The sequence below is a fragment of the Crocodylus siamensis genome, chromosome 2, assembly GCF_052110815.1.
Source record: "Crocodylus siamensis isolate JL-2025a chromosome 2, ASM5211081v1, whole genome shotgun sequence".
In the NCBI taxonomy this organism is placed as follows: domain Eukaryota; kingdom Metazoa; phylum Chordata; order Crocodylia; family Crocodylidae; genus Crocodylus; species Crocodylus siamensis.
Window position 1 is genome coordinate 257,726,458 of NC_143396.1, and position 25,564 is coordinate 257,752,021.

Below are 25,564 nucleotides of genomic sequence, written 5' to 3' on the forward strand. Positions count from 1 at the left end.
AATAATAGAACTTTTGGATTTTTAAACAGAGAAAAACCAGGTTCCTGGCTAATAACATTAAAAAGTCACCTAAAGAATTAGTATTTGTAAAGTACCACCACCACTCCCACAAGAACAGATTGCATCAAATACAATAAACACAAAGATTATCTGAACTCTGTGGAAAATTCCTTAAGATCATGTTATCAAAACAGCTATACCCTTTAGAAGATATGATAAAAACCCTTGAAGAGAAATATCAGACCCAGTTCTCCAGGAGCCTACGCCTCTATGTTACATTCCCAAAGCATAGCAAAGCCCTTTACTCCAAGAGTCCTTTAGCCTCTGTACAAACAGGCTCTTTGTCATTAGAAGTGATAAAACTTTTATTGTACTAACACCTCTCACAATGTCCTGGAACAGAGGAGACATCACAGTTAGAGACGTAAAGAGATAGTAGTTTGACTTCCAATGGCCACCTCAATCTGTGGACAACACCCAAATGCAAGTCAAAACAATCTTGATGCAGCTCCAGCATAGGGTTGGTGCCAAAATGGACCCCATATATAAGAGGAATTCAAGGTGCAATAAAGCCTTTGCCCCTGCCACTCCTTCACTGAACTATAACTAGAGCAGCTGTGTTCAGCACTGGGAAAATTCTGCTTTCAGCTCTAGTTGTGCAAAGCTGAAGTAATTCCATTAACTTCTAAGAATTTACTTGAGATTTGCATTTGCATAATCAAGAAAGATTCAGGCAAATGACACATGAACAAAGACTTTTTGTAAGTAATTAGAATTCAAAACATTGGTTTTCTATTTAAATGTGTTTACAGAGCTGAAAAAGCAATCAACATATTCAAGAAAGTGTAAGATAGAAACAGTAGATCTTAAATATTTAACTGATTAAATTATTGTTTCAGTTTTGGGTAGTCTCTATGATGAACTAGAAAACTGAAAATGTACTCCTGGCTTTCAGCGCAAGATCATTTTAATTTAGTAATACTTAGACAGCAGCAAGTCTTTTGTAAACTAGTACCCAGATCCTATCCTACTGGTAAGATGTCTAAGACTTTGTTGCAAATAGCGCAAAACATGTGCACCTCACCTCAGAAATATGATTTTATACTAGCTAGAAAGAAACCCAAGTCTCCCATCCTCTCAGTAGGTACTCGTGCGCTCAGGCAGAGAACAACTCTGTCTTGTGGAGATGCATATCTTGCCCATTCTGGTAATGGAAAGCCTTACTGCAGAAGGTGAGCCCATTCCATTCAGTGAAGCACACGTCACATTCTCTCAAGAGACGGTCTTATGTTTGCCTCCATCACATAACAACCCAGCTTCATTTCAAGGGGAGATGCCTACCTGACAAACAACTCTTTGACTTCAGTGGTTAAAATAGAGAATCACAGAACCATAGAAAATTAGGGTTGGAAGCTACCTCAGGAGGTCATCTAGCCCAATCCCCTGCTCAAAGAAGGACCATCCTCAACTAGTTCATCCCAACTAAGGCTTTGTCTAGCTAGGTCTTAAAAACATCCAAGGATGGAGATTCTACAACCTCTCTGAGCAGCTTGCTTCAGTGCTTTATTACCCTCCTAGTGGGAAAGTTTTTACCAAAATCTAACCTAAAATTCCTTTGCTACAACTTGAGACCACTGCTTCTTGTTCCATTGTCTGCCACCATTGAGAACAGTCCAGCTCCATCCTCCAGGTAGTTGAAGGCTGCTATTAAGTTTCCTCATGAGTCTTCTCTTCTGCAGATAAAATAAGCCCAGCTCCCTCAGCCTCTCCCCAGAAGTGATGTGCCCCAGCTCCCTAACCATTTTCACTGTCCTCCGCTAGACTCTCACCAATTTATCCACAGCCATTCTGTAGCAGGGGGGCCAAAACTGGACACAGTACTCCAGATGTGCATCTTCACCAGTGCTGAAGAGTGGGGAATAATCACTTCCCTCGATCTGCTGGAAACACTCCTACTAATGGAACCCAGTATGCTGTTAGCCTTCTTGGCACACTTTTAGCTCATATTCAGCTTACTGTCCACTCAAACCCCGGGGTCTTTTTCTGTAAAGCTGCTGCTTAGCCAGTTGGTCCCAAGCCTGTAGCGGTGTATGGCAGTGTTCCATGCTAAGCGCAGGACTTTGAACTTGTCCTTATTGAACATCATGAGGCTTCTTTTCATCCAATCCTTCAATTTGCTAAGGTCACTCTGAATCCTAGCCTTACCTTCCAAAGTATCTACTACTCCTCCGAGCTTGGGGTCACCTTCAGACTTGCTGAAGGTGCACACCATCCCAACATCCAGATTGCTGATGAAGAAAGTGAACCAAACCAGTCCCAAGACCAACCCCTGGGGCACTCCACTTGATACCAGCTAGCAACTAGATGGAGCCATTGATTACCAACTTTTAGCCCAACAATCCAGCCAGTTTTCTATCCACCTTACAGTCCATTCATTCAACATATAGTCCCTTAGCTTGCTTACAAAAATGTTGTGGGAGACTGTGTCAAAGCCTCACTAAAGTCAAGGTATATCATGTCCACTGTTCTCCCCGCATCCACAAAGTTAGTCATCTCATCACAGAAGGCAATCAGTTTGGTCAGTTATGACCTACCCTCGGTGAATCCATGCTGACTGTTCCTAATCACCTTCTCCTCCAAGAGGGGCAAGTGAAAGTGCAACTCACTTTTTGTCAATCGCCTAATGAGTTGGATACTCTCCTCAGAATGGAGTTCAAAATTCTGGTCCTTGCCCCCAGTGCTGCAACTAGGCTAGTGTCTGTCTGGTTTCTTCTTGCATGTTATCCTCCCGGCTCCAATAACTACTGAATTTCTTTTCACTTTATAATCCACCTTCAAGAAGGATGCCCTTAATCCTGCCTAACCCATAAGCCTGGTACTTACAGCACTTGCCAGGCAAGTGGGAGACAGGCTCACATCCCCTCGGGAGAGGGAGAAGCTATGATTCTAAGCAACTTCCTTAAAAAATTCAAAAAGACAATAAACACTTCTCCAACATATACGTTAAGGAGAAAGAGCAAGTATTTCAATAACTATTTAAGTTGAGAGGCTTTTTCTATATAGGAAGCAAAAGCTATTAGGGCTATGTGAAGCTTCAGTAGCTGATTTGATTCAAAGGAGATCCAGCCCAATTTGGCAGCCAAATCTCCAAATCCTAATCGTATCGAAAGACCCATTAAAACAGGGGTGTCCAACCTTCTTGAATATAGGACCGGATCACAAACTTCTTATCGCCTAGTGGACTGGTGAGCCATATTCAAAGACCTCACAAGAAGTGGTATCACATCATAAAGTGATGTCACATGACCTTTGACACCAATGCAATTAGAGGAAGTGACAATGAAATGGGTCTGGAAATGTGCCTAGGGAAGTTGTGGTTTTCAGAAAGTATCTATGTTTGGTATGGCTTAGGAACAGGACATTGTTTTTGTGCAGGGGCTTGAACTAGATTAGGGCTGCCCAGCTGGCTACCTGCAGGCCACATGTGGCCTGCAAAGGGCCAGGATGTCCCCCACAGTCTACATGGGGTCTGCAATCAGTTAAGTATATCGGGCATGGGCCTGGGTGCCACCTCTCCCACTGCTGTGCAAGGGGGAAAAGCCTGGGGGCGGGGTAAGGGAAGGAGTGGTCCATGTCCTGCAAATGTAACCTGCATGGCTGAGGATGGGGGTCTGCATGCTGCTGGAGCAGCCCGTGCAGTGAGGGGGTCCTAGGGGGCCACCCCCACAGCATGCAGCCTGGTGTTATCTGGGGCCCACAGCCTCACCAGATCTGAACAGCTCCGCCGCGGCGGCTGCACACTCTCACGGGCCTTATGTTGGACATGCCTGCATTAAAAACTCCAAATTGAATCAAGCCTCTGAATAAACTGGAAAAAGATTAGGAGATTCAGAAGGCAGATGTGCAGGAAACAGAAACTGAGAAGTGGGGGAAGACTGCTCTGACATTGACCTCTGTAGCTGGTCAGTGACTGTAATCTTTCCCTGAGTTCCGTTCCAATCACAGTGCTCTGGGGAAGGGACACTGAAACAACACATATAGCTGTGTGCCTTTTGTGAGCTGTCTCTGTTGCAGCAGCAGCATTGAAAGGCTCTGGCTTGGTAGTGGGTAGTCTCTTGCCACCAAGTTCTATCCAATCCTCTCCTATTTAGCCTTGCTTACAATCCCTATTTTTTATCCATTCCTTTTAGCTTATTCTTCCCCCAAAATTCTCTTATTTATTCTTGTTAGCCTGTCTTTTCCCCCCACAAAAAGACATCTGTGTTTTCCCTGACAGTATGTCATCACTGTGCAAGAAAGCACAACATATATTACACACAGATGCACACACATTCTGCAGCACACCAAACATCATGACGCGTGCTGGAAAGGCAGATGCCAGGTCTTCTGGCAGGGGAGGGAGAGGGGGCACAGGGAGAGCTGCAAGCCCCCTGCTCCCCCCGCAACATAGACATACCCTCTTTTCTGGCAGCAAGGAGTCATTACCACATCTGACTCCTCAGGTACCTCTCCATTTTTACCTGCTACATCTCTCTCCCTCCCCCACAGCCTGTCTCTCACCCCCCCAACACCTCAATTTGCATTTTCACTGACTGGCTTTCTTGCCTGCATACCAGTCTCTGGCTTCTTTACTATTCATTCCACCCAGGAATAGCACACACACCAACTGCAAATACTTCCTCAGCCTCAGGAAGGGTTTTTAAACCCAAAAGCTTGCCAAGATATATTTTTCCAACTATTCAGTTAGTCTAATAAAAGATATCACATCTACTCAAAGAACCTTGCCTGCCTGGTCCTTAGACAAACATGGCTAGAACCAGAAGCCCGGTTAACACACCAAGTGACATGAGTTTTGCTTTCAAGAGTTTGAGGTGCACTTTCACAGAAACCCCTGCACCAATCTCCTTGAAACTTGGCAGGCTTCATACCCTCAGAAGGAGCTACCATCCTTGCTGTTTTCATCCAAATCTGCAAAAAAAAACCCAACAAAGTTACAGGTATTTTAGCGATTTCCCATTATTGTCTATGGCCAAATCACCGAATCAAATCACTGTCCCTCCAAATCAGCTGAATCTAAATTGAATACATGCCGATTCGTACAGGCCTAATATCTGTAGTGCTTTATAGTGCTCTTGTGAGCACCACTAAGAAGCATGTCCAACTTGTCCAATCCCAGAAATAAGCCAGGAAGTTCCTCCTGAAAGCAGTCTCCACCACCCCTCAGAAGATCTGGTTCCAGAATATCTAAGATTATGTAGAAGGAATGTGGAAACAAACTTTGGGAGCTTGGCTACCTCATTTCTGGGTTTTGTAAATAAAGAGTGGGAACAAGCAGGGCATACTAGTTCCTAGTAGCTTGTGATACTAGGAATACCCCAGAAGTAGCATAAACTCATTCTCAGCATTGAGACTTGTTTGAAAAAGAATTTCAACTCCTTCCAAATTCTACGCAATTAGAAATAGAGAAAATCTCAAAAAACTGACTGCACAGAAAAAACATTCTAATTTTAAGGATTCTAATATTATAAAAGCTGCAGTCTGTCTGTCTGTCCATAACGCTTTATTCACACTCTGGCTGATGGAAACAACAAATCGGAGTGCGAATACCGCATTTGGACAGGAGGTGGCGGCACGGTGGAGTGCTGCCATGATGGCAGGGACACAAGGAAAGGCCGGGGGGAGGAGACAGACTCCCTGGAGGTAGCAGCACTGGCCCGGGGTGTGGGGGAGCGGGGTCAGGATGCTGGGGAGGGCAAAGCCAGCAGTGCTGGCCTCTCTCCCCTCTCTACTCCCTGCAAGCGGTGAATATGGAAGAGATTGGCTTGGCCTGGCCCCAAAACGGGGGGGGGGGGGGGGGGGGGGGGGGGGGGGGCAGGGAGCGGCCCAACCCTGAAATGGTGGCAGGTGGGAGAGCAGGCCTGGCACTGGCCCCACCAGGTGAGGGTGGGGGGAGCAAGCCTGGCCCTGGCCCTCTGTCACCACTCCCCTCCCTGCAGGTGACTGAGAGGACAGATCAGCAGTGCTGGCCCCACCCCGCACCCCCTTGACCCTACAGGCAGTGGCGATGGAGCAGATGGGGGGGCAGAGCCAACAGATGGAAGGGGGCAGCCCAGCCCCAGCCCTGGAGCTGCATGAGGGGGAAGGGGGAGGGAGAGTAGGCCCAGCCCCGAAGGTTGGGGGGCAGCAGGGCTGGGCACAGGCTGGTGTCCCCAGCTGTCGCTGCTTCCCCCCCATCATTCTTGATGGGCAATTGGCTAGTGTTATAAGATCTTCCCAACACAAAGACAGTATAAGCATCAAATTGAAGAAAAATTATAAACCTATGGTATATACAGTAGCAGACTGTCTACCTATTAGTGAGCTGAAACTGCTAACAAGACAGTCCATGAACCAGTTAGATCAAAGAAAGAACAACAGTTGATATTTTACATTTAATTAAGCCTTGAAATACTGCACCTTTAACCTCCTGCAAGACTAATATTTTCCCCTCTTAAACAGTTTACACCAGGGGTGGGCAAAATATGGCCCATGGGCTGGATCCAGCCTGACAGACAATTCTATCTGGCCCACAGGGCCCCTTTAAAATTTGGAAAATTATTATCTGCTGGTAGCTGCCTGTCTAAAAGCTGACGAGGCACCTGTGGCAGCAGAACTCAGCGGCAGCGGGACCCAGTGGCACCAGGAGCAATGCCCCCTCCAAGTCCTGCCCCACCCCAGCCTCCAAATGGAAACTTCAGCCTAGCTGAAGCTTCTGGCCTGGGACCCTGTAGCTGTTCCCCAACCCTCCCACTATCCAAGACTGGAAACTCAGGTAAGAACAGGCGAGGGAGGGTGGGGAGGAGGATCGCCGGTGATCCCCCTACTCCATTCTGGCTTCATGCCTCCATGTGCTGCTCCCAGCTAGAGAAGCACATGGAGGCACAGAGACAGCCCAGCCTGATGGCACCAGACTTCCCACAGCTCCTGGCATCCTAACATGCCACCCGCCTGGGCCAAATTAGCTCCATGTCATGAACTGTGGGTCCTGGCCATGCAGCCAGGAACTGCTGGAGCCAGCCCAGCCTGCCAGCATGTGGTTCCCAGCTATGTGGCTGGGATCACAGGACACATCAGGAGCCAGCTGAGAACTGATGGGGCCAGGCTGGCTCCATGCCACGCCATGCAGTCACAGCCCTGTAGCCAGAAACCGTGGGGGCTGGGCTGGGCGGGCTCTGGTAGTATGCTGTTCCCAGCTGCATGGCTGGGACTACAGAAGGCAGCAGGAGCCAGCCTGAACCAGCCTGGTTCCCATGGTTCCCTGCTGGCTCCTGCAGCATCCCGAGATGCTGACCATGCAGCCTGGAACTGCGTGGTGCTGGCCAGGCTGGGCTGGTTCCTGCAATCCCGGACATGCAGCCAGGAACTGCACAGCACAGCACGGAGACAGCCTGGCCTACCCCCTCCTGTCACAATGTAGTTCTGGCTGCAATCCCAAGACCTGCATGGAGCAACATGGAACCAGCCTGGCCTGGCTCATCCCGGCACCCATGTGGCACAGCATGGTGGGGTCAGGCCAGGCCAGGTTCCCTCGATGCCATGCTGTGTCCCCAGCCTTGCAGCTGGAACCGCACTGTGCCAGGCCAGACTGGGCTGGGCTGGCTCCATGCTGTGCCGGCCCCATGCTATGCCATATAGATCCTGGCCTTGCAACTGGGACAGGACAGACAGGATGGGCAGGGCTGGTTCCCCACCTCCCAACATACCCTAAATACATCCCTACCCCCACCTCTATCATACCCACACTCCCCGACCCCAACCACATACCGCACACCCCTCCAAACCCACACCCATCCTCTCCCACATATCCTATTCACCATACTCACACCAACTCCCCAGCTAGACAGCCACCACATACACCCCCATACACTCTTACTCTTGTATTTTGTGTGTGGTGGGTATTTCGAGCTATTATGCGATCACCTCTAGATACACTATGCAAACACACATAAGTCAGGACAAAACATTTCTGAAAAAATAAAATTAAAATAAATTACAGTAGATATTTGATTTTTGTAGTATATGATTTTTTTTTCTTAACCAGTTTCGAGATGGCACCCCCCTCCCCTTAAAGGAATACTTCCAAGGCAAGGCGAGGCATTTCTGGTAGCAATGATCAGAGGTTAGGGGCAGGACTTTCAGTCCCAAGATGGTGACCAGGGGCAGGGCAACTGTCATGGGGTGGGGCTACCCATGTGACCCTTGACAGGGAACATAGTAAAAATTAACTTGGATTTAAATGTTTTCTGGTGTTACATTGTACTTATTTATAAACTATTAACTAATTAAACTATTAAATGGTTCTTTAACCCATCTGAAAACTGCTCTTAGGAATTTTTGATCCATTTACTAAAGCATAGAAAATTAGGGCTTAAAGGTATCTCAGGAAGTCATCTAGTCGAATCCCCTGCTCAAAGGAGGATCATCCCCCACTACATCACCCCACTCAAGGCTTTGTCTCACCAGGTCTTAAAAACATCCAAGGATGGAGAGTCTACAACCTCTCTGGGTAACTTGTCCGTGTTTTACTACCCTCCTAATGAGAAAATTCTTCCAAAGATCTAACCTAAACTTTCTTTTCTGCAACTTGAGACTGTTGCTCCTTGTTCTGTCATGTCACCACTGAGAACAGTTTACCAACTCCCTCTTCAGGTAGTTGAAGGCTGCTATTAAATCCTCTCTGTCTTCTCTTCTGTAGACTCAGTAAGCATAGTTCCATCAACCTCCCCTCAGAAGTCATGTGCCTCAGCCCCTGACCCATTTTCATTGCCCTGCACTGGACTCTCCAATTTGTCCACTTCCTTTCTCTAGTGGGGGGCCCAAACTGGACACAGTACTCCAGATGTGTGGCCTCAGCAGTGCTGAAGAAGAGAATAATCACTTCCCTTGGCCTACTGGGAACACTCCTACTAATGCAGCCCAGTATGCTGTTAGACTTCTGGGCAACAAAGGCATATTGTTGGCTCACATTTGGCTTATTGTTCCCAACTAACTACAACCCCCACATCTTTTTCTGCAAATTTGCTGCCCAGCCAGTCAGCCCCCAACATATAACGGTGCATGAGATTGTTTCATCCTAAGTACAGGACTCTGCATTTGTCTTTGCTGAACCGCATGAGGTTTCTTTCGGCCCACTCCTCCAACTTGTCTAAGTCTCTCTGAATCCTACCCCTACCCTCCGGCATATCTAATACTCCACCCAGCTTGGTGTCATCTGCAAACTTGCTGAGTGTGCACTCTATGCCATCTTCCAGGTCACTGATGATGATATTGAACAAAACTAGCACCAGGACCAATAACTACATTAAGAATGGATTTCCTAATTGCAGAAACATATCAGCTAAGGCTATCAATTAATCAGCATCAACATACGTGATAAACACAAGAACCAATTAATGCATTAATGTTTTTAATGTGTTAATCATACGCATGGTTTTGGAGCCTGAGCCCGAGCCATGCCCAGAGCCTTTGCCACTGCCAAGCCAGGCAAATCCATCACTGTCCTCCTCACACCTCCCAGACTGCCACAGGGACCCACCTAGGCAGCACAGGGAGGAGAGCGGCAGCTCTGCTTGGCTCAGCAGCAACAGCGCTGGGTGTGTCTCAGGCTCCATCAGCACTGGGCTGGAGTCAGTCATGGGGGCTGCAGCAGGTAGCTCTGCCGGATTCCTGCCCCCACCCACCATCAGAGGCTGCCTCTGGAGGGGTGCAAAGCTGCTGTTATCACTGCTCCCTGGGGGCCCAGACTGGAGATGCGCAAGGACCCACGGGCCCAGAGGCAGCTTGTGACAGAGCTCCCAACCCATCCCAAGCCTGAGCCCTGGGGCCTGAGGGTTGCCAGCCTGGCTGCTTGTGGCCCTGGATGGGGGTTTTGTGGGGTCTGTGGGTGAGTTAGCCCCTCCCACCCGTACCTTCTTGCTGCACCCACCCAGAGCCTGTGTACCATCAAGACCTCAGGCTGAGCAAGTAAGCAAGGGAGCTGGGGCCCAGGTCAGGGCTAGGGCAGCTGCCCCATTCCAGGCTGCCTGTGGCCGCCACTTTTGGGCTGAGGGCAAGGTAATCCCACCACTGCTGGAGTTGTGCCCAGGCAAGGTCATGCCCCAGGCCTGGGGCAGCTCCATGGAGACCTCACTCAGATTGGACATTCTGCTCCAGACCCCTCTAAGGGGAAACTCCTTCCCCAGGTTCCAAACCCCATGGCCCTCCACACCTTCACAAATTCCTCCTGCCCACCCCCAACCATACAAAGTATCTGAATAACTTTGCATAATTTTGAGCTTTTCGGCATATAATTTGAGTTTTTGGCTGTGCGATTAAAATAATGATTAACTGCAACTCATTTTTTTAATTGCACAATAAATCAAGATGAATTTTTTTAAAGTTTGATAGCCCTAATATCAACCCCACAAAAGGCCATCCTACTCCCAAAGATATAAATCTGTTTAAGAGGTCTACAAAGAAATATACCAAGGAGATGGTAACTAAAGTAAGTATTATTTCCTTTCACTTGTTAGTTCTTTCAGTATAGTCATCTCTAATGGTTGCTATTCTTTTTTCCTGCCATTAGGATGATGTTTCCTCACCATGACAAAGAATTTAGTTGTCTAAAATGTGGGAGGGTCACATCCTAAATTATCAATAAGACAGTTAAAGATTTCCCTTACATTTTATTTCTCTAGACCAGGGGTCAACAACATATAGCCCATGGACTAGATTCAGCCCAAAAAAACACTGGATCTGATCCATGTAGCCAGAAAGCTTCCCTTCTGCTCATACCTGTGCTGGGGCTGGGCAGAAGTTGTACTGAAGTCAGGCAACTGGAAGCTGTACCCACATCACTACTGCTTTTCCCCACCCCCAGTTGTGTGGGCACACTTTCCAGCTAGTCAGGAACTGAGCTGGGACTGAACTGCTTCCAGCTGCACCTGCACTGCAACTGGGGGCTGGAGAGAAGTGGCAGCAGAGGCAGATTAGATTCAAAAAGTAATTAGACTAATTCATAGAGAGCAGCTCTTCTGATAGCAATTAAACTGAACAATCATCTTAGTTGTGCCCTGTGACAGTCCTAAAGCAATGATGTCTGAAACCTGGAAGAATATGACAGGGGATGGATTATATTGGACATCCCCTATACATAAATTGTCCCTATATGGAATTTACTATTTGCCATGGTAGGAGACAGAGCACTGAGCTAGAGGGACCATTAATCTGATCCAGTATCAAAAGGAAAATGTTGATCTGACTCAAGCCTCATCTTACAGGAACCCGAACACAATTTCTACACGTTTTCCTTGCCTTACCTTTTTCTTCATTATTAACATGCCAAACGCTTGCTGTCACCAGCATATCAGCTACAGATAAGCTGAGTACCATAATAAAAGCATCCATTGCATGCTACAAAAATATATTCTAAACAACTCCCTAGCTTTCACAAAATATAGGCGGACATTCCTCCTTCCATCATTCCAGCCTACATTCAAATCAGCATTACCAGGCTAAATATTAATTTGTGCCATGATTGCCCTGGGGTTTCTAGTGTTTTACAAGGATGCTGTTTATTGGAGTGTGGGCTTGGGATTTTTGTTTTTGATGGGAAGGAGGCTGCTATACTATATAAACAACTTAAATCAACCATCCATAATAAACTGGGGAGGAACTGAAGCACTTGAGTAGAACACCAGGCTGTATAAACCAAAATAGACTTCAAGAAGAAATTACCTTAGACTAAGACGAAACTAGCACTTCCCTATAGCATTCAAAACAATTTCTTCATATCTGGAATAAAAGTTGCTTGTAATTTTCAGTTCTCAGACAAACACTAATTCTATTGGAGAAGTGAACCTTTTTCCACTTCTACTAGCTTTTACATTAATGTGCATTCATTACATCATTAAAATAAAACACGTTAAAAGGGAAAGCTGTTATCTTCTTTTCTTCTAAATATGTACCCAACTACTCTAAGATCCTCAAAATACTTGTCAAAGGCAAGGATATCTAGCCTTTGTCTTGCCCACAAAATATCACTGGTATAAATTCAAAACAACTGGTAATTCTACTGAAGTTATTCTAGAGACAAAAATGAGAGCAGAGCTTAACCTTGGATATGTAGAGCCTACGATCATAGAGTTTGCTAGTTAGGGGTTCTGTTGGGTATTTTGGACTCAACTTTTAAAGTGTGACAAAACATTAAATGAAGAAGGTGATGCCTCTTGAAATTTATTGCAGAAGAGAATTTTAGAATACTTAACAAATCAATTAAAAAATATATATGTGGGGCATTCACATTTGCTACTACTAAAGGAGCAAGAGTAGATAGACCATACACTAACAGAACCATGCGTGGTATAAGTACAAATCATTTGAAATTCTAGTGTGTGAAGAGTGGCCACTTCCCCCTCTCTCTAAAAATTCCATAATACTAATAATACATAATTCTAATAATATGAGGAGCCTTCCCCATCTACACAACTAGCCCTCATATTAGAAACCATTAATAAGAAAATTAAATGGAATGAGTTGAGAGAACTGTGTTGTCCTACTTAAAGATACTCTCTCAGCTCACTCATCTTGTAGTCTCAAAGGAAAGAGAACCCCAGGAAGCAAGTATTCAATATGAAGTAGCTGTCCAACAGCTGGAAAATGATCTCACAGAAGAGACTATCTTTGCAGGAAATTGGCACTGGTGGCATAAAACATGGTTTGATGAAGACTGCTCTAAAGCTAAAGGCTCCTTAACAGAAGTCTTAGAGGAATATAAATCCAAAAGTGATTGTGCCAGCTTCTAGCGGATCAATAAGATTAAAAGAAATTGTAAAATATTAATAGATAGAAGGGCAACACAGTATCAGATGAGAATGTGGGAGGAACTGGTTGCTGCAGGGCAAAATAAGGACTTATTTTGGCAGATTACAGCCAAAGGAACCAAACATGTCACTCAAAAATTTCACTTTGTATCCAGATTGTGCACCTTTTTTCCTTAACATTTCCACTACCTTTTTACAGCATGTAATGAATGTAATACATGTTAATGAATGTATCTGGGAATCGCCTTTCCTTAGGAATTTTTGCTTTTTAGTAGTACTGTCCAAGTAAATAGTTCAAACCAGTTATCATACATTGTCATCCAAACATAAACCTTGAAGTTGAAGTTGATTTCTGAAAAGAAGCTATTCCAGGCAGATTTACAACTAACTATGAGGTAAACTGGACTTGGGAATTCTTCCATCTCACGTGAGTTACAGACACCTGAATTAAGCAATGCGATATTACATGTATTATGGGGTAACTAATACATGTCAAATTTGACTAATGACAAATTTAAGAAACTGCATAAATTAATTCTTTCTTCCACTGCACAACTATGAAACATTCTCATTTTACAGATTTGACTTGTCACCTAGAAAAACCTGGAATTCTTTTTGAATTATTTTCTAAGATTGTAATTACTTATTTTGAAAACACTGCAACCTGAAATGACTACTCCTATCCATGGCACTTGACAGCTGTGCACCTGTTTTGTTGTAACGGCTTTCTTGCCAAGTCTCTTTACAATTGGTAGCTGTGGAGAGACCTTCATTTCAAAGGGAACAAAGAGGATGTTACAATACCTAAAACTGTTACGGAGCTTGACCCAAAGTCAACTGAACTCAGCATATTGCTTTTCCTTACAGTAAATATGGATTGAGCCTAAATGGTGCACTTAATCTTTGAAGCACTTGGGAGTCAGTAGGGCCAATACTGCCATGTTAAAAATCATAACATTAAAAATAAGATTTCTTGTCTGCTAGAAACTCTAATTAAAATGGAGTGTTATGCTGTATTATGTTTACAACTCAAATGCTATATTGCAGGGAGATAGTCAAATGCTAAATTTTTATATTTAAATTCATAGATAAACACTCCCTAGTTTTAACACAGACTTGTGTAGCAGTAGTTGTTTATTTACAGCTATCACTAAATGTAATAACATTACACAAAATATAATAATAGAAATATATAATTTATGGGTAGTGGTAAAAGGATACAAATAAAACTACACAATCTACCAGTCTAAACAAAAACAAAACAAAACCTGGTACAAAGTCAGACACACACACACACACACACACACACACACACACACACACACACACACACACACACACACACACACACACACACACACACACACACACACACACACACACACACACACAAAAGGTAAAACAGCCCAGCACTTAAAGTTTTCCGCTAATGGAAAGATCCACTTTCCTCTTATTTTTTCAAAGGATGAACAAAATCACAAACAGTGATTGAGTCATATATCTCACTATTCTTGCAAGAACATATCCTGTCCATATACAGCCCAGAAATTGACTCTATCTGGCCTGCCAAATGCCACCAAGTCTGAGGGAGGGCTGTTCCCCAAGCTGATCCACTCTGCCGCAGCCAGGGCTGGGCTGTAGAGTGCACAGCCTCCTCCGCTCCCTCCCTCGCATCCACCCCCCACACCAAGCTTCCTCTTGGCAGTGCAGTTGCGCAGTCCTGGCACCATGGCCACTGGCAGTTGGGCTACACATGGGACACAGCACAATGCAAGCACACAAAGTAGTGACCCTGCCAGAGCCTTACACCTGAAAGGGGTCTTCAAGAGGAGACTGGACAAGTACCTGGCTGGGGTCATCTGACCCCAGCACTCTTTCCTGCCCAGGGCAGGGAGTCGGACTCAATGATCTACTGAGGTCCCTTCCGACCCTAACATCTATGAATCTATTAATTTAAACCCATGCTGCTGCAGCTTCTCCCACAGCCTCCACCCCACTCCCTGGGTGCATTGTGAAGACAGGTTCTAGCCAAAGAGGAGCTGCACAGGGGATGGCTGGGGGTGAGGGGGAGACGATGGATGTTGCCAACTCCTCTCTTAGGTCATTTGATAGGGGGTACAAACTAGAGATGTAAATATTGTTTAAGAAAACATTCATTTAACTTTCTCCAATTATATGGGGTCCAACAATTAACTGATAACACAGCAACTTGGAACATCGGCTGCTGAGAGCTGCTACTGGACCCTTGGAGTAGGTGAAGGGGAGAGAAGGCAAGCCCAACTAGACAATACAGCCTGGGTGAAGCCCTGCACTGGGAGGGATGGATCACCTGTAAAGGACCAGCTAATTCCTTAGTTAATTAGCCATTAAGCTGCTCCCTGTTTTCCTCTTAAGTTATGGGTACTAGTCCTCCTCCTCCCTCCCCACTCCCTCTTGCCTGCCTGCCCTGCAGCCTTCTCATTCCTGCTTGGGCACCTAGAGCAGGGGTAGGCAAAATGCAGCATGCCAGCCCATTCTATCTGGTCTGCGAGGCCCCCACAAAATTTAGAAAAGAAATATTTATCTGCCCCTGGCTGCCTGTCATGTGGCCCTCGATGGCTTACCAAAACTCAGTAACCAGCTCTCCACCTATTATAATTGCCTGACCCTGACCTAGAGGCTGCCAGATTGCACCTGCCCCAAGCTATAGGATAACCAACAAGCTAACTGGTTTTCACTGCACTTATCTATTAAACAATTAATCATTTAATGTTTCATATCCCTAGTACAAATTCTAAATTTTTATCTAATAATTTAGAGTTCTTAACTGAGTTGAAGTATTCAGGTCAACCAGCTCCGTTTCAGATCACATCTCTATCAAATTCTACAATAGGGAGACAAGTCACCTTAAAAGTAATTAGAAATCTTTCCAGTTTTTGAGTGAACCATAGGGTCAGCACCCCACAGTTCTGCTCCATATAATAAGATGGACTGGTACCCTAGATCTATAGACCTATATAGTGCTGCTAGTATAGCCCTTCTGCCCATCTTATTATAAAAGGATAGAATTCCACCCAAGCCTTGTTTTGCTTTAATGTTTACCTTTTCCATGTGTTTATCCCAGCTCAAGATTTTTATTAAAACAGATTCCAAATTCTAAAGAGAAACTAAAGCTTTCAATAGATGGTACGTAATACAGAAACTAATGCTTTCAGAAACTGAAGCTTTCAATAGATGGTACATAGTACAGTAAACCACTGAAGGTATATTATCTGAATACTCATGCCTGTGTATCTCTACTCATCTGTCTTTTCCCCCTTCCCTTGCTCTTATATTTGCCAATTACTATCCATTTTCAACTAGCAAATTAACATTAAAAAGATGGAAGAGGGTTAAGAAATTAGGTTACATTGAAAGTTGCTCACAGTTGCTATGGCTTCAGTCTGTTCCCTGTTATATTCTCTGTACTGTCCTAGCATCTGGTCAACATGCCTCAGGTTTCTGTTGGTATCCTTAAGAAAAAACAGGAGAAAGGTTGGGGAGAAGGTGAAGAAAAAACAGAATGTTAAACCAGAAATCTTCTTTAAAAACAAATGAACGTATCACTTTATTAACTTTATCTTATTTTTAGGTACAAAAATAACAGGTCTGATTTCTGAAGAGTGTCTGAGTACCCACAACTCCCATAAAAGCCAGAGAGAGAGATAGAGGTACTCAGTACCTTTGAAAAATAATTTACAGCAGGGGTGACCAAGACATGACCTGTAGAGCCTTATTACCTGGTTCACATGGCCCCACAATGAGTCCACAAAAATTTGGCAGTGTGGAGAGTGCTGCCAGTGTTAATTACTGCCATGGTTCTCAGAGCTGTGATTATCACTACTACTGCTCATCCTACTGCCAGGTTTCCAAGAGCATAGAGCCATGTTATCTAGCTGCAGGGCAGGAAACAAGGCTAGAAATTTGGCGGCAGCAGGAGTGGTGCTATTGTAGATTTGGTAGTGGCAGCAACTAACACGGATGCTGACAAATTCCAGCCCCGCAGAATGGATGAGTTGAACAACACTGATTTACATTAAATGTCTAGGTCCAAACAATCAAGTTTGAAGGTTTTGGCCGTGCTGTATGAAAATCGTTCATCCAAGAATCTTAAGTTATTCATTTAGCCTAGCCATAAAGTAATCTCTCTGAGATAATAACGTCTCTCTATTTCACACGTGGGTAAACTGAAGAAAAAAAAAATTAGTTGCAAATTTATCAAACAAGAAGGAAAGACCTTGGAGCAATAGGTAACAAATCCCAAATACTTGAAATGTTTGAGATTTGGTATATAAACCTCTCTCAAAGGTTACATAAACTTTTAGAAAAAAAGAAAGTGAGATTTTGTGATTATGGTATAAGACTACAGACAAGGGATCTGGATTCTTTTCCCCATGTGGGTAGCATAAACAATATATGTCATTATACCAAGTAGCTCAGCTAGGATTAGTGACCTAGTTGGTCAAGCCTACCCAATGCTCTAGCTGACTGCACTACCCCAGTTAATGAATCAGCTGGCCACTGTTACAGGTACTTGATTAGCTGCTATGGATAGCAGTCTCCCCATTTAAGTCCACCAGTGGCAACTGTTCTGCGAGGTCTACTGTGGCAAGACTCCCTGGGTCCTGTAGTCTTTAGTTTCTTAATCAATGACTTCAGACCCTGCTTTGCTCTGCTTCTGGACTCTAGCTTTTGGAAATTCCCTTCAGCTTTGGTAACTCGGTCCCTGACTCCCAAACCCTGACTCGGTTTGCAACTCAGACTCTGCTCTAGAATTCCCTTTTGTTTTGGGTACTTTGGACTCCATCTCCTATCTATGGCCATTCCCTGGTGGCCTAACTACTAGGCAAGACCACCTACATCCTTATCCTTACAATATCTGTTTCCTTGTGTGAAAGTACAATCTTAGACTCTAAATTAATTTAGCCAAGTTTTGTGCTTTGTACCAAAAAACACTACAAAAAACAGGTTAGGTTAAAAGCAAACTGGATCACATCATAGCATGGGCAACTAGAGCCTCCTGGGTCAGGGAGGGCACTTGCCCCACCAGCAGCCAGTCAGCGACCAGGGGGTGGGAAGGGTCCCCCCATGGCTGACCTGTGGGGCCCCCTTGGCTGGTCACACATGCCAACCGAGAAGCAGCATTCCCTCTAAGCTGGCTCTAAGAGGGAACACTGCCCAGAAACGCCAGCGGCATGCCTGGGAAGGCCAGGGACGTGCCCAGAAGGGCCAGCAGCACTTCTCTTGGCGCCCCCACTCTCCAGCCAGCACTCTCAGGGGGAGGTGCCATTGCTCTTGCCTGCTGCACTGGCCCACTCCCTAACCGGGGAATGCTGCTGTGAGGGGGTGTACCAGCGCCCCCAACATGTTGCCACAGCATCATAAGCCTAAAAGCGGGGAATTATGATTGGGAGGAAAGGTGAAAAATGAGGGTGTTCACTCAAGTATCAGAAATGTAATGACAAAACAGTCGCACCTAAAATCAAGCCCCTGTTAAAATTGGAATTTTAGACTTGCATTGTAAGCCTGTTATACTATAGTGTTCTATTTTTATTTTAGTTTAGTTTAGTTATCCCCATGCAAATCTGCTCTACTTGCAAGTTAAAAGAAAGAAAACAATCTTCTTGAGTTATACCTCAGGAGATACAATTTGGATTCTCTTCTTTACAGGCATTACCAGCAATAGTTGAGGGCCTGATTTGGCTTGGGGTATTTATTACCAAGGCAACAGCCCCAGGCTCAGCTTTTGGCAAAACAATGGCAAAAACAACTACTGCCCCAGCAGTAGCTAGTTACACTACCACCTTGGACACAACAGCAGCTGGCACTACCCAGTGTGCTGAGGCTACTCTGGGCGTGGTGCTTGCCCACTACAGCTCTGGGGATCTTTGTGGGCTAGTACACAGGGTCAGGGTCAGTCTGCAGCCAGATGTGGTGAGTGAAGTCAATTCATGGGGTGCTTAAGGCCCAAATCGGCATGTAGGATTAATCCACAAGCACAGACTGCAAACCAACCCGATACACCAGCCCAATCCACTCACAAACTGGTCCTGTGTGACTTATCCAGCTCATGTGGCTAGACTGGTTGGGCATCACTGAAGTGAGGTACCCTTGCACAGATGTACCTTGTAACCTACAGAAATTCTCACCGATAACCACCCTAAGCTAAGAACAATTATTAGCTTATAATGTCATACAATTTAAATGTTAAGATCATTTTTAAAATCATTTAAATAAAGATCATTTAATAAAAACCATTTTTAAATCTTTTCAATAGGGAATGTTACAGCATTTTATTCGGACAGGTAAATAACCAATTTGCAAAGCACTTAGCCACTTTCTAATAACCTGTAAAGTGCTCGCTAAAGTATGAATCTTCTCAGTAACTTCTTCGGTGCCATGGTTTCGAGCTCTGATATGTGTCGCCCTTAGTGGGCCCCGGCTTCCAACTCGATGCCGACGAAAGTTATCCGAATCACTGGATGATTCTGCCATTGACATCTTGAAATCCTGAGAAGAAGAAAATAAGGACAAGCCTTCAAAATTCAGAATGCTATGACTCAGAGTTGTCTTATTTTTTTTCCTATTTACATAACAAGTGTATAACCACTCATATATAATTTTTTTTTTTTTACGCAAAGGCCGTTATTGAGCACTCTAATGAAATGGGGCATTTGACTGCAGTATTAAATGGGAAGAAAAGAATAAAATCCAATTATTAGTATTACCACTTGCTGATGATCCTGGGAGTATCAAACAACTAACATAAATTACAAAATAGGAATTGAGAATAAAAAGTAATGGAGTTCTCTTTATGAAAAAACTTACTCATTTTTCTACTAAAGAAGGAAACAATACCTTTAAAGAAACAACTTGTGTCTTATTTTGAAATAGAAATTTTGCCTATATTTTCTCTCTTTTGAGATACAAAATTTCTTTTAATACAATAGAAAAATATTGCAGAAAAATCAAGGATCTGTTTTTTTCCCCAAGTCAGTTTGCTCCAGATTAAAGTCATAATCCCACTTCTAAAAGCATAGTTATCAACACATCAACCAGTGGTAACACTATGGAAAAGGGATAAGAAGTTCAGGTGAGACAGGCAGACAAACGCTTAAGAAATACTGTTAATGGAGCTAACTTTTAGTTTAAGAAGGGGCAGCAACAAGAAATAAAGAAAGCAGAATTACTCAGACAAACCTGCCTTTAGATTCTTTTGAAAGCATATATGAGGTACAAACATGTATTTTGCAATTACTGTTTAGAAATGTATTTATTTCTACTAATTAAGCAGGTTCCTAGGATTCAGACTATCTATGTTCCTTTCCAGGCATTACAACCTTTCTGTGCCTGCTTTCTACTTTGCAAGCAAGATGTTTTAGATTTTACTGCTGGGAAAAGTAGTTTAATGTGTTTTTTTCAGGGTTTCAAAAATATTTTATCAATTTGATTGAATGTACTCTCAGATGCACACATCTCCTCATATCTAGTAATCACCACAGATTTCTAATCTTCTTGCTCAAATTTCACTGTTGGGCATCCACATTTTAAAACTGATTATACCTAAGCTATAGGATTGCCTGCTTTGCCTCTGCCTTGATGACCTCTTTGTCCACATGTTCAATAAGCATCTCATCCCAACCCCTCCACTCCCACTTCCATGTTCCCTTGCATGTATATAGCATCTTTACTATTCTAACCTACTACACTAACATTTTATATTGCAAAGAAAAGTGTGGTAGCATAGTGGGCCAAGATAGTAAAGGTTTTTAATTAAATAGATTCATACATTGAAAATAAAGCCATGAGACAACATGACATTTTTTGCCATCACACTGTTCGCTCTGCTTGCAAGTAGCATCCCTTCACAATGCCTGTGTCTCCCTTGTCCAGTTAGCTTTAATACTCTTTCAAGCAGGGAACACTTACATCTTTGTTTTTACAGTGCCCAGCATAATGGGAACAAATCCTGAGTGGGCCCTTTCTTGTTTTTATTAGAAGAGTACCTAAAAACAAAATCTAAATCCCTCCATCATGTTTTCACCTAGTAATTCAAATGAATATAGAAAGGAGTTGTGAATGAATTATGTAAATGTTTGTGTGGATATTCACAATTTCTTTTATTGAGCTATCAAAATATGCATTGGCTTAAAATAACTAACTATATACTGTAACGTTACTTGCTGTTCTCCATTTCATCTTCCACTGTTGTTTGTCATATCTTAAATTTAGATTATGTTCTTGCAAGCAGGAAATGTGTCTTTTTACAACTTCCATGCAAAATCTAGCAGTTCTGTAAACTATAAAAAAGTTGCTATGTTGTTGTACTATGTAATTCTTAGTAGCTGTAAATCTACCTTTTGAACTGAGAACAAAACTAAACTATTACAAGGTTTGAAATAAAAGCCATAATTATAGATGCACTAATAAAAATACCTTAATTTTTCAAAGGCTCTCTTCACAGAAGAGTACCTTTTTCTCCATTTAATTTCATGGTAAGTTTTACAGACAAAGGGTTTTAATTTTAAACCAGTAACGATATTTTGCATTTGTACAGAAGCTTTGTAACAAGGATGGTGTTTATTAATGAATCACTATTCCTATTTTACATGTACAAAAACTGAGACAAAAGCAAAACTGGATAAAGAGCAAATCTGGTGCAAAAATCAGGGGTTTAAACACAGATCTCGACTCAGTTTGCTAAAAATTAAACAGTGCTTCCAAAATGCATATATGCTTTCTAAAAGAGATGCCTCTATAGCATTCTCTCCATAGTTATTTAGTTAAATTAAAATGAGTATGTATTATATTCTTGTTTTATTAGCGGGTACAATTCAAAACTTGAGAACTTTTAAGTACAAACTTGAACTATCAATTCAAACACATTTTACAAGGCCTACATGATGTATCAATTGTCCAAGACATCAGCTTCCATTAAAAAAAAAAAAAAAAAATGCAAGTTTAAATCCCTCTAGGTCAGCGGTTCCCAAGCTCTGACAGGTTAAGTACCACCAATTTAAATTGATACAACCTTAAGTACCACCAGCAAATTTCTGTCATATAAAGTAATTATAATAAATCTGTTAATGCGTACCACTAACAGGTTGTCTGCATATCACTGGTGGTACCTGTGCCCCAGATTGGGAACCCCTACTAGGTTCCAAATAAAGCACTCCTATCATTATTAGCAGTCCCTTGCAGTTGAGAATGATTATCTTCCACGACCATCTTTTCTGTCGGTCCAGAGATGGCTGACAAAACCAATCCGGTATTGACGGGCTGTGCTGCAACTCAAGCACATGGAAGGCTCTGGGTTTTTGGCCCAGTCTGTAACGCAGTTTCTGCAACTCCCATTTCCACCCCCCACCCCCCACCCCATCTCCTGTTGTGGTCATAAGGTTTCAAAGTACTGAGATGCTTGCAGCAGACTCTTCCTCCATGTGAGGCAGACCTGGGCAATCGTCTCCCAAAAGTCGATATCTACGTAGCATTTTTTCAAGTTGGGCTTAAAGGTTGTCCTCAAAGTGCTTTCTCTGCACTCCTCTAGATCAGATGCCTTGACTGAGCTGGGAAAAAAAGACTTGCTTTGGGAGTCTGGAGTCAAACATCTGGATGATGTGGCTGGCCCAGTGCAGCTGATGTTGGATGATCATCATCTTAATGCTCGTGTTGTTTGCTTGCGAGAGGATACTACTGTTGGTGTGTCTGTCTACCTGCTGGATTCAAAGAATCTTCCACAGGCAGTGTCTATGGTACTTCTCCAGTGACTTATGTTATCTCCTAGATGTTGTCCACATCTCAGCTCCACATAATAAGGTGGAGATCGCAACTGCTTGATAGACCATGAGCATGGTTTCAGATCTGATGTGATCTTAAAACACCTGTTTTCTCAGGCATCTGAAGGCTGTACTAGCACTCTTAAAGCAACGTTAGAGCTCTTCATCAATGTCAACCTTCTGCGAGAGGCGGCTTCCAAGGTATGGGAGATACTCAACCTTCTCCAGAGTCTCACCATGAGTCTGAGTTTTTGGAGCTGGGGACTGATCATTAAGAGCTTGTTGATGGAGGACCTTTGTCTTCTGAGTGTTAAGCTTCAATCTCATTTTTTATATGCCTTGGTAAAGATGTCAGCAACTGCCTGAACGTCTGCTTCCAAGCGAGCACACACTACAGCCTCATCAGCATACTGGAGCTCAGTGATTGAAGTTAGGGTGGTTTTGGCTCAAAGTGGGCTGAGATGTAAAGTCAGTTCCTAATATAAAGTGAACGTAAGCCTACATAAGTATATCTACCTGCATCTATAGATAGCAGTAGACATTTGCAGACGTCTAATGATTGTGAGCTGTCCTGCCCATTGGAACATGAACTTAATGTCTAACAATGGCTCTTCACAGGCAATATTAGCTAGGCCACAGATGGTCATTATAACAGGAGTGGGAAAGGGAAAGGAAGTGGAAATGGAAACTGGGAGCTCTTGCAGAAAAAAAAAAATACAGAAAGGAGAAATAAACAGAAAGTAGCATGGGAAAAGACAAAAGCAAAAATAGCTTAAAAGGAAGCAGATTTTTCAATTAACAGTGCTGAAAATAAGGAAATCAGTCCCTTCATTACTATACAGTACTCCACTTAAGTGTATATTTCAATCCTGAAGCTATGCTATGCGTTTAGAGTACACACTTATGCAAACAATGTAAGTATACGTAAAACCATCAGTGTTGCCATATTAGTAGCCCCACTACTGATTAGCATTTTCAAGGCATCCAATAGTCAGTTGATGCCCCCCTATTAGAAATCTTAAAAACAACGAGAGAAGTCTTGAGAATATATGAAGTTAGTTGGTTTCAACGCTCCTAACTTCAGCAGTTCGACAGCTGCTTCTCCTTTACTGTACCTTTTTTAGCTGTGTCAAGAAGTGAAAAATAGTTGCAATTAGTAACTGTAATGTTAACCAGAATAAAATTAAGTTACAAAGTGGACAGTGAAGCTTAAAGATGCTGTGCAGAGCATCCTACTTAAATCACAGTTTCAAGATTTTTGCAGAAAGCACAAAAAACATCAACCTCCAAGTTTGCTGCAAAAAATGGCACTGGCTGCAATTTCCTGGGAAATGGACCTTAAAAGAGAGACTTAATAAAAAACAGTCCTCACTGTCGCTGCAGCTTCAGCCTTACAGCCAACCCAGGAGCAGAAGGCACCAGCACGAATGGCGGCAGCAGCTGAAGAGAACTGCCCCTGTGCCAGAGCCAACACAGCAGGAAGCCGAGTCAATGGTCAGAACTGAAGAAGGAAGTTTTGTGTCTGGGTGTCTCGTTTGTGAGGCCTCTTCTTGAAGAAGCTCACACACCACATGGACACACCCATTTCCCCAAAGTGCACCCCCTGCCACTGCATATGCACACCCACTCCCATAGACACACACCTGCACAACACACCCCGTATCCCTGCACGCCCTACCACCACGCCCACACATAGGCACCCCCAGCCCCTGCACACACACGCCCTACCCCCCACCCCTACACACAACTACACACACCCCTGCAAAGCGCACCCCCTGCCCCGCACACACTCCTGCTTCTATCCCTGCAACCAAGCCCTACCTCGATACACGCCCCAGCCACTCGTATCCCCCACCCCTTGCGCACAACTACACGCGCAACGCCCACGCCCACACCTGAAGCCCCCGGGGGGGTCGCTAAAGAATGACGTCAGCCGGAGGGGAGAGGAGGGGGAGAAGCTAATGCTCACAGGGAAAGGAGTCGCCCCGTCTTCACCTCGGCGCGGCGACCCCAGCCCACGACTTCGACCGACCAACCGCCCGACACACCGCACCGCGCCCCGCCCCGCCGCTATGGCAACTTGAACTAGCCGCCCTGCCAAAGGCAGAGCGCGGTGTCCCAGGCTCCAGGCTGCGCGGCACTCAGCCCCATGGGACGTGTAGTCCGCCAGCCTCAAGAGCGCCCGACGACAGGAGCCCACGGACTACACCTCCCAGGAGGCCCTGCGCTTCCCCGTGACAACCGGCCTGCGACGCGCCCGAAGCCCCAAAGCGGAAGCTCCCGCTCTAAGCCTCGCCCCTCCTTAAAAGGCCAGGCACGTTGAAGCAAAGGGCGCGTGTTCTGCTCTTCCTAGTACCCCGCTGCAGGGGCGGGGTGACTGCCGCGCTCAGTGCGTCTGGGGTGGGGTAAAAGGAGAGTTTAGCCCATATGTACTGGGTAGCTAATCTTGCTTGTCCCTGAGCCCGGCTGTGCTGAAAATCCTACCCTGGGGGTCTCCGATGCCATTGCTCCTGCACTTAGGTGTACTTGTTAATCGATGAGCCAGTTTAATTTTTTTTTTTTTGCAAACCCCACATGACTCAAACCCCGCGGGGGCTGGAGCAACCTTTTCTCCCGGGACCGCGGAGATGCGGGAGCCTTTGTCGGGCAATAAGGATCTGCGGAGGATCCAAATTCACACTTTGCCTCTGAACGGCTGTGGCTCATTACTCATTGCAACTAATTGCCTTGCAGACCACCCCAAAATGGACTAGAAACAAGATTGATCCCACAAGGGCCCTGCTGCACTTAGCATAAAGCTGGATAGAAACCAGCTATGAAGTTGTTGCACATTTTCAAGCTCCAACTTTAGAGCTGGTTGGCTCTTTTTTTTTATAGCCAGCTCAGCTGGACATTTTTCCAGCATGATAATGACTTGTATGTGTGGCTAGG

General features: G+C 44.4%; 1 protein-coding gene across 2 annotated transcripts in view; it reads right to left on the bottom strand.

Moving 5' to 3' along the window:
• The window catches only part of CEP128 (centrosomal protein 128), a 382,053-nt gene extending 357,205 nt beyond the window's left edge, over positions 1–24,848 (bottom strand). For both annotated transcript variants that reach the window (XM_090033819.1, XM_090033818.1), the window contains exons 1-3: positions 24,603–24,848; positions 19,206–19,367; positions 16,244–16,330 (exon numbers count right to left, since the gene is read on the bottom strand). In XM_090033819.1, coding sequence (XP_089889945.1) covers positions 16,244–16,330; positions 19,206–19,358 — 240 coding nt within the window. In that variant the 5' untranslated portion in view covers positions 19,359–19,367; positions 24,603–24,848. The remainder of the gene's footprint in view (positions 1–16,243; positions 16,331–19,205; positions 19,368–24,602) is intronic.
• Between the last annotated feature and the right edge of the window lie 716 nt (positions 24,849–25,564).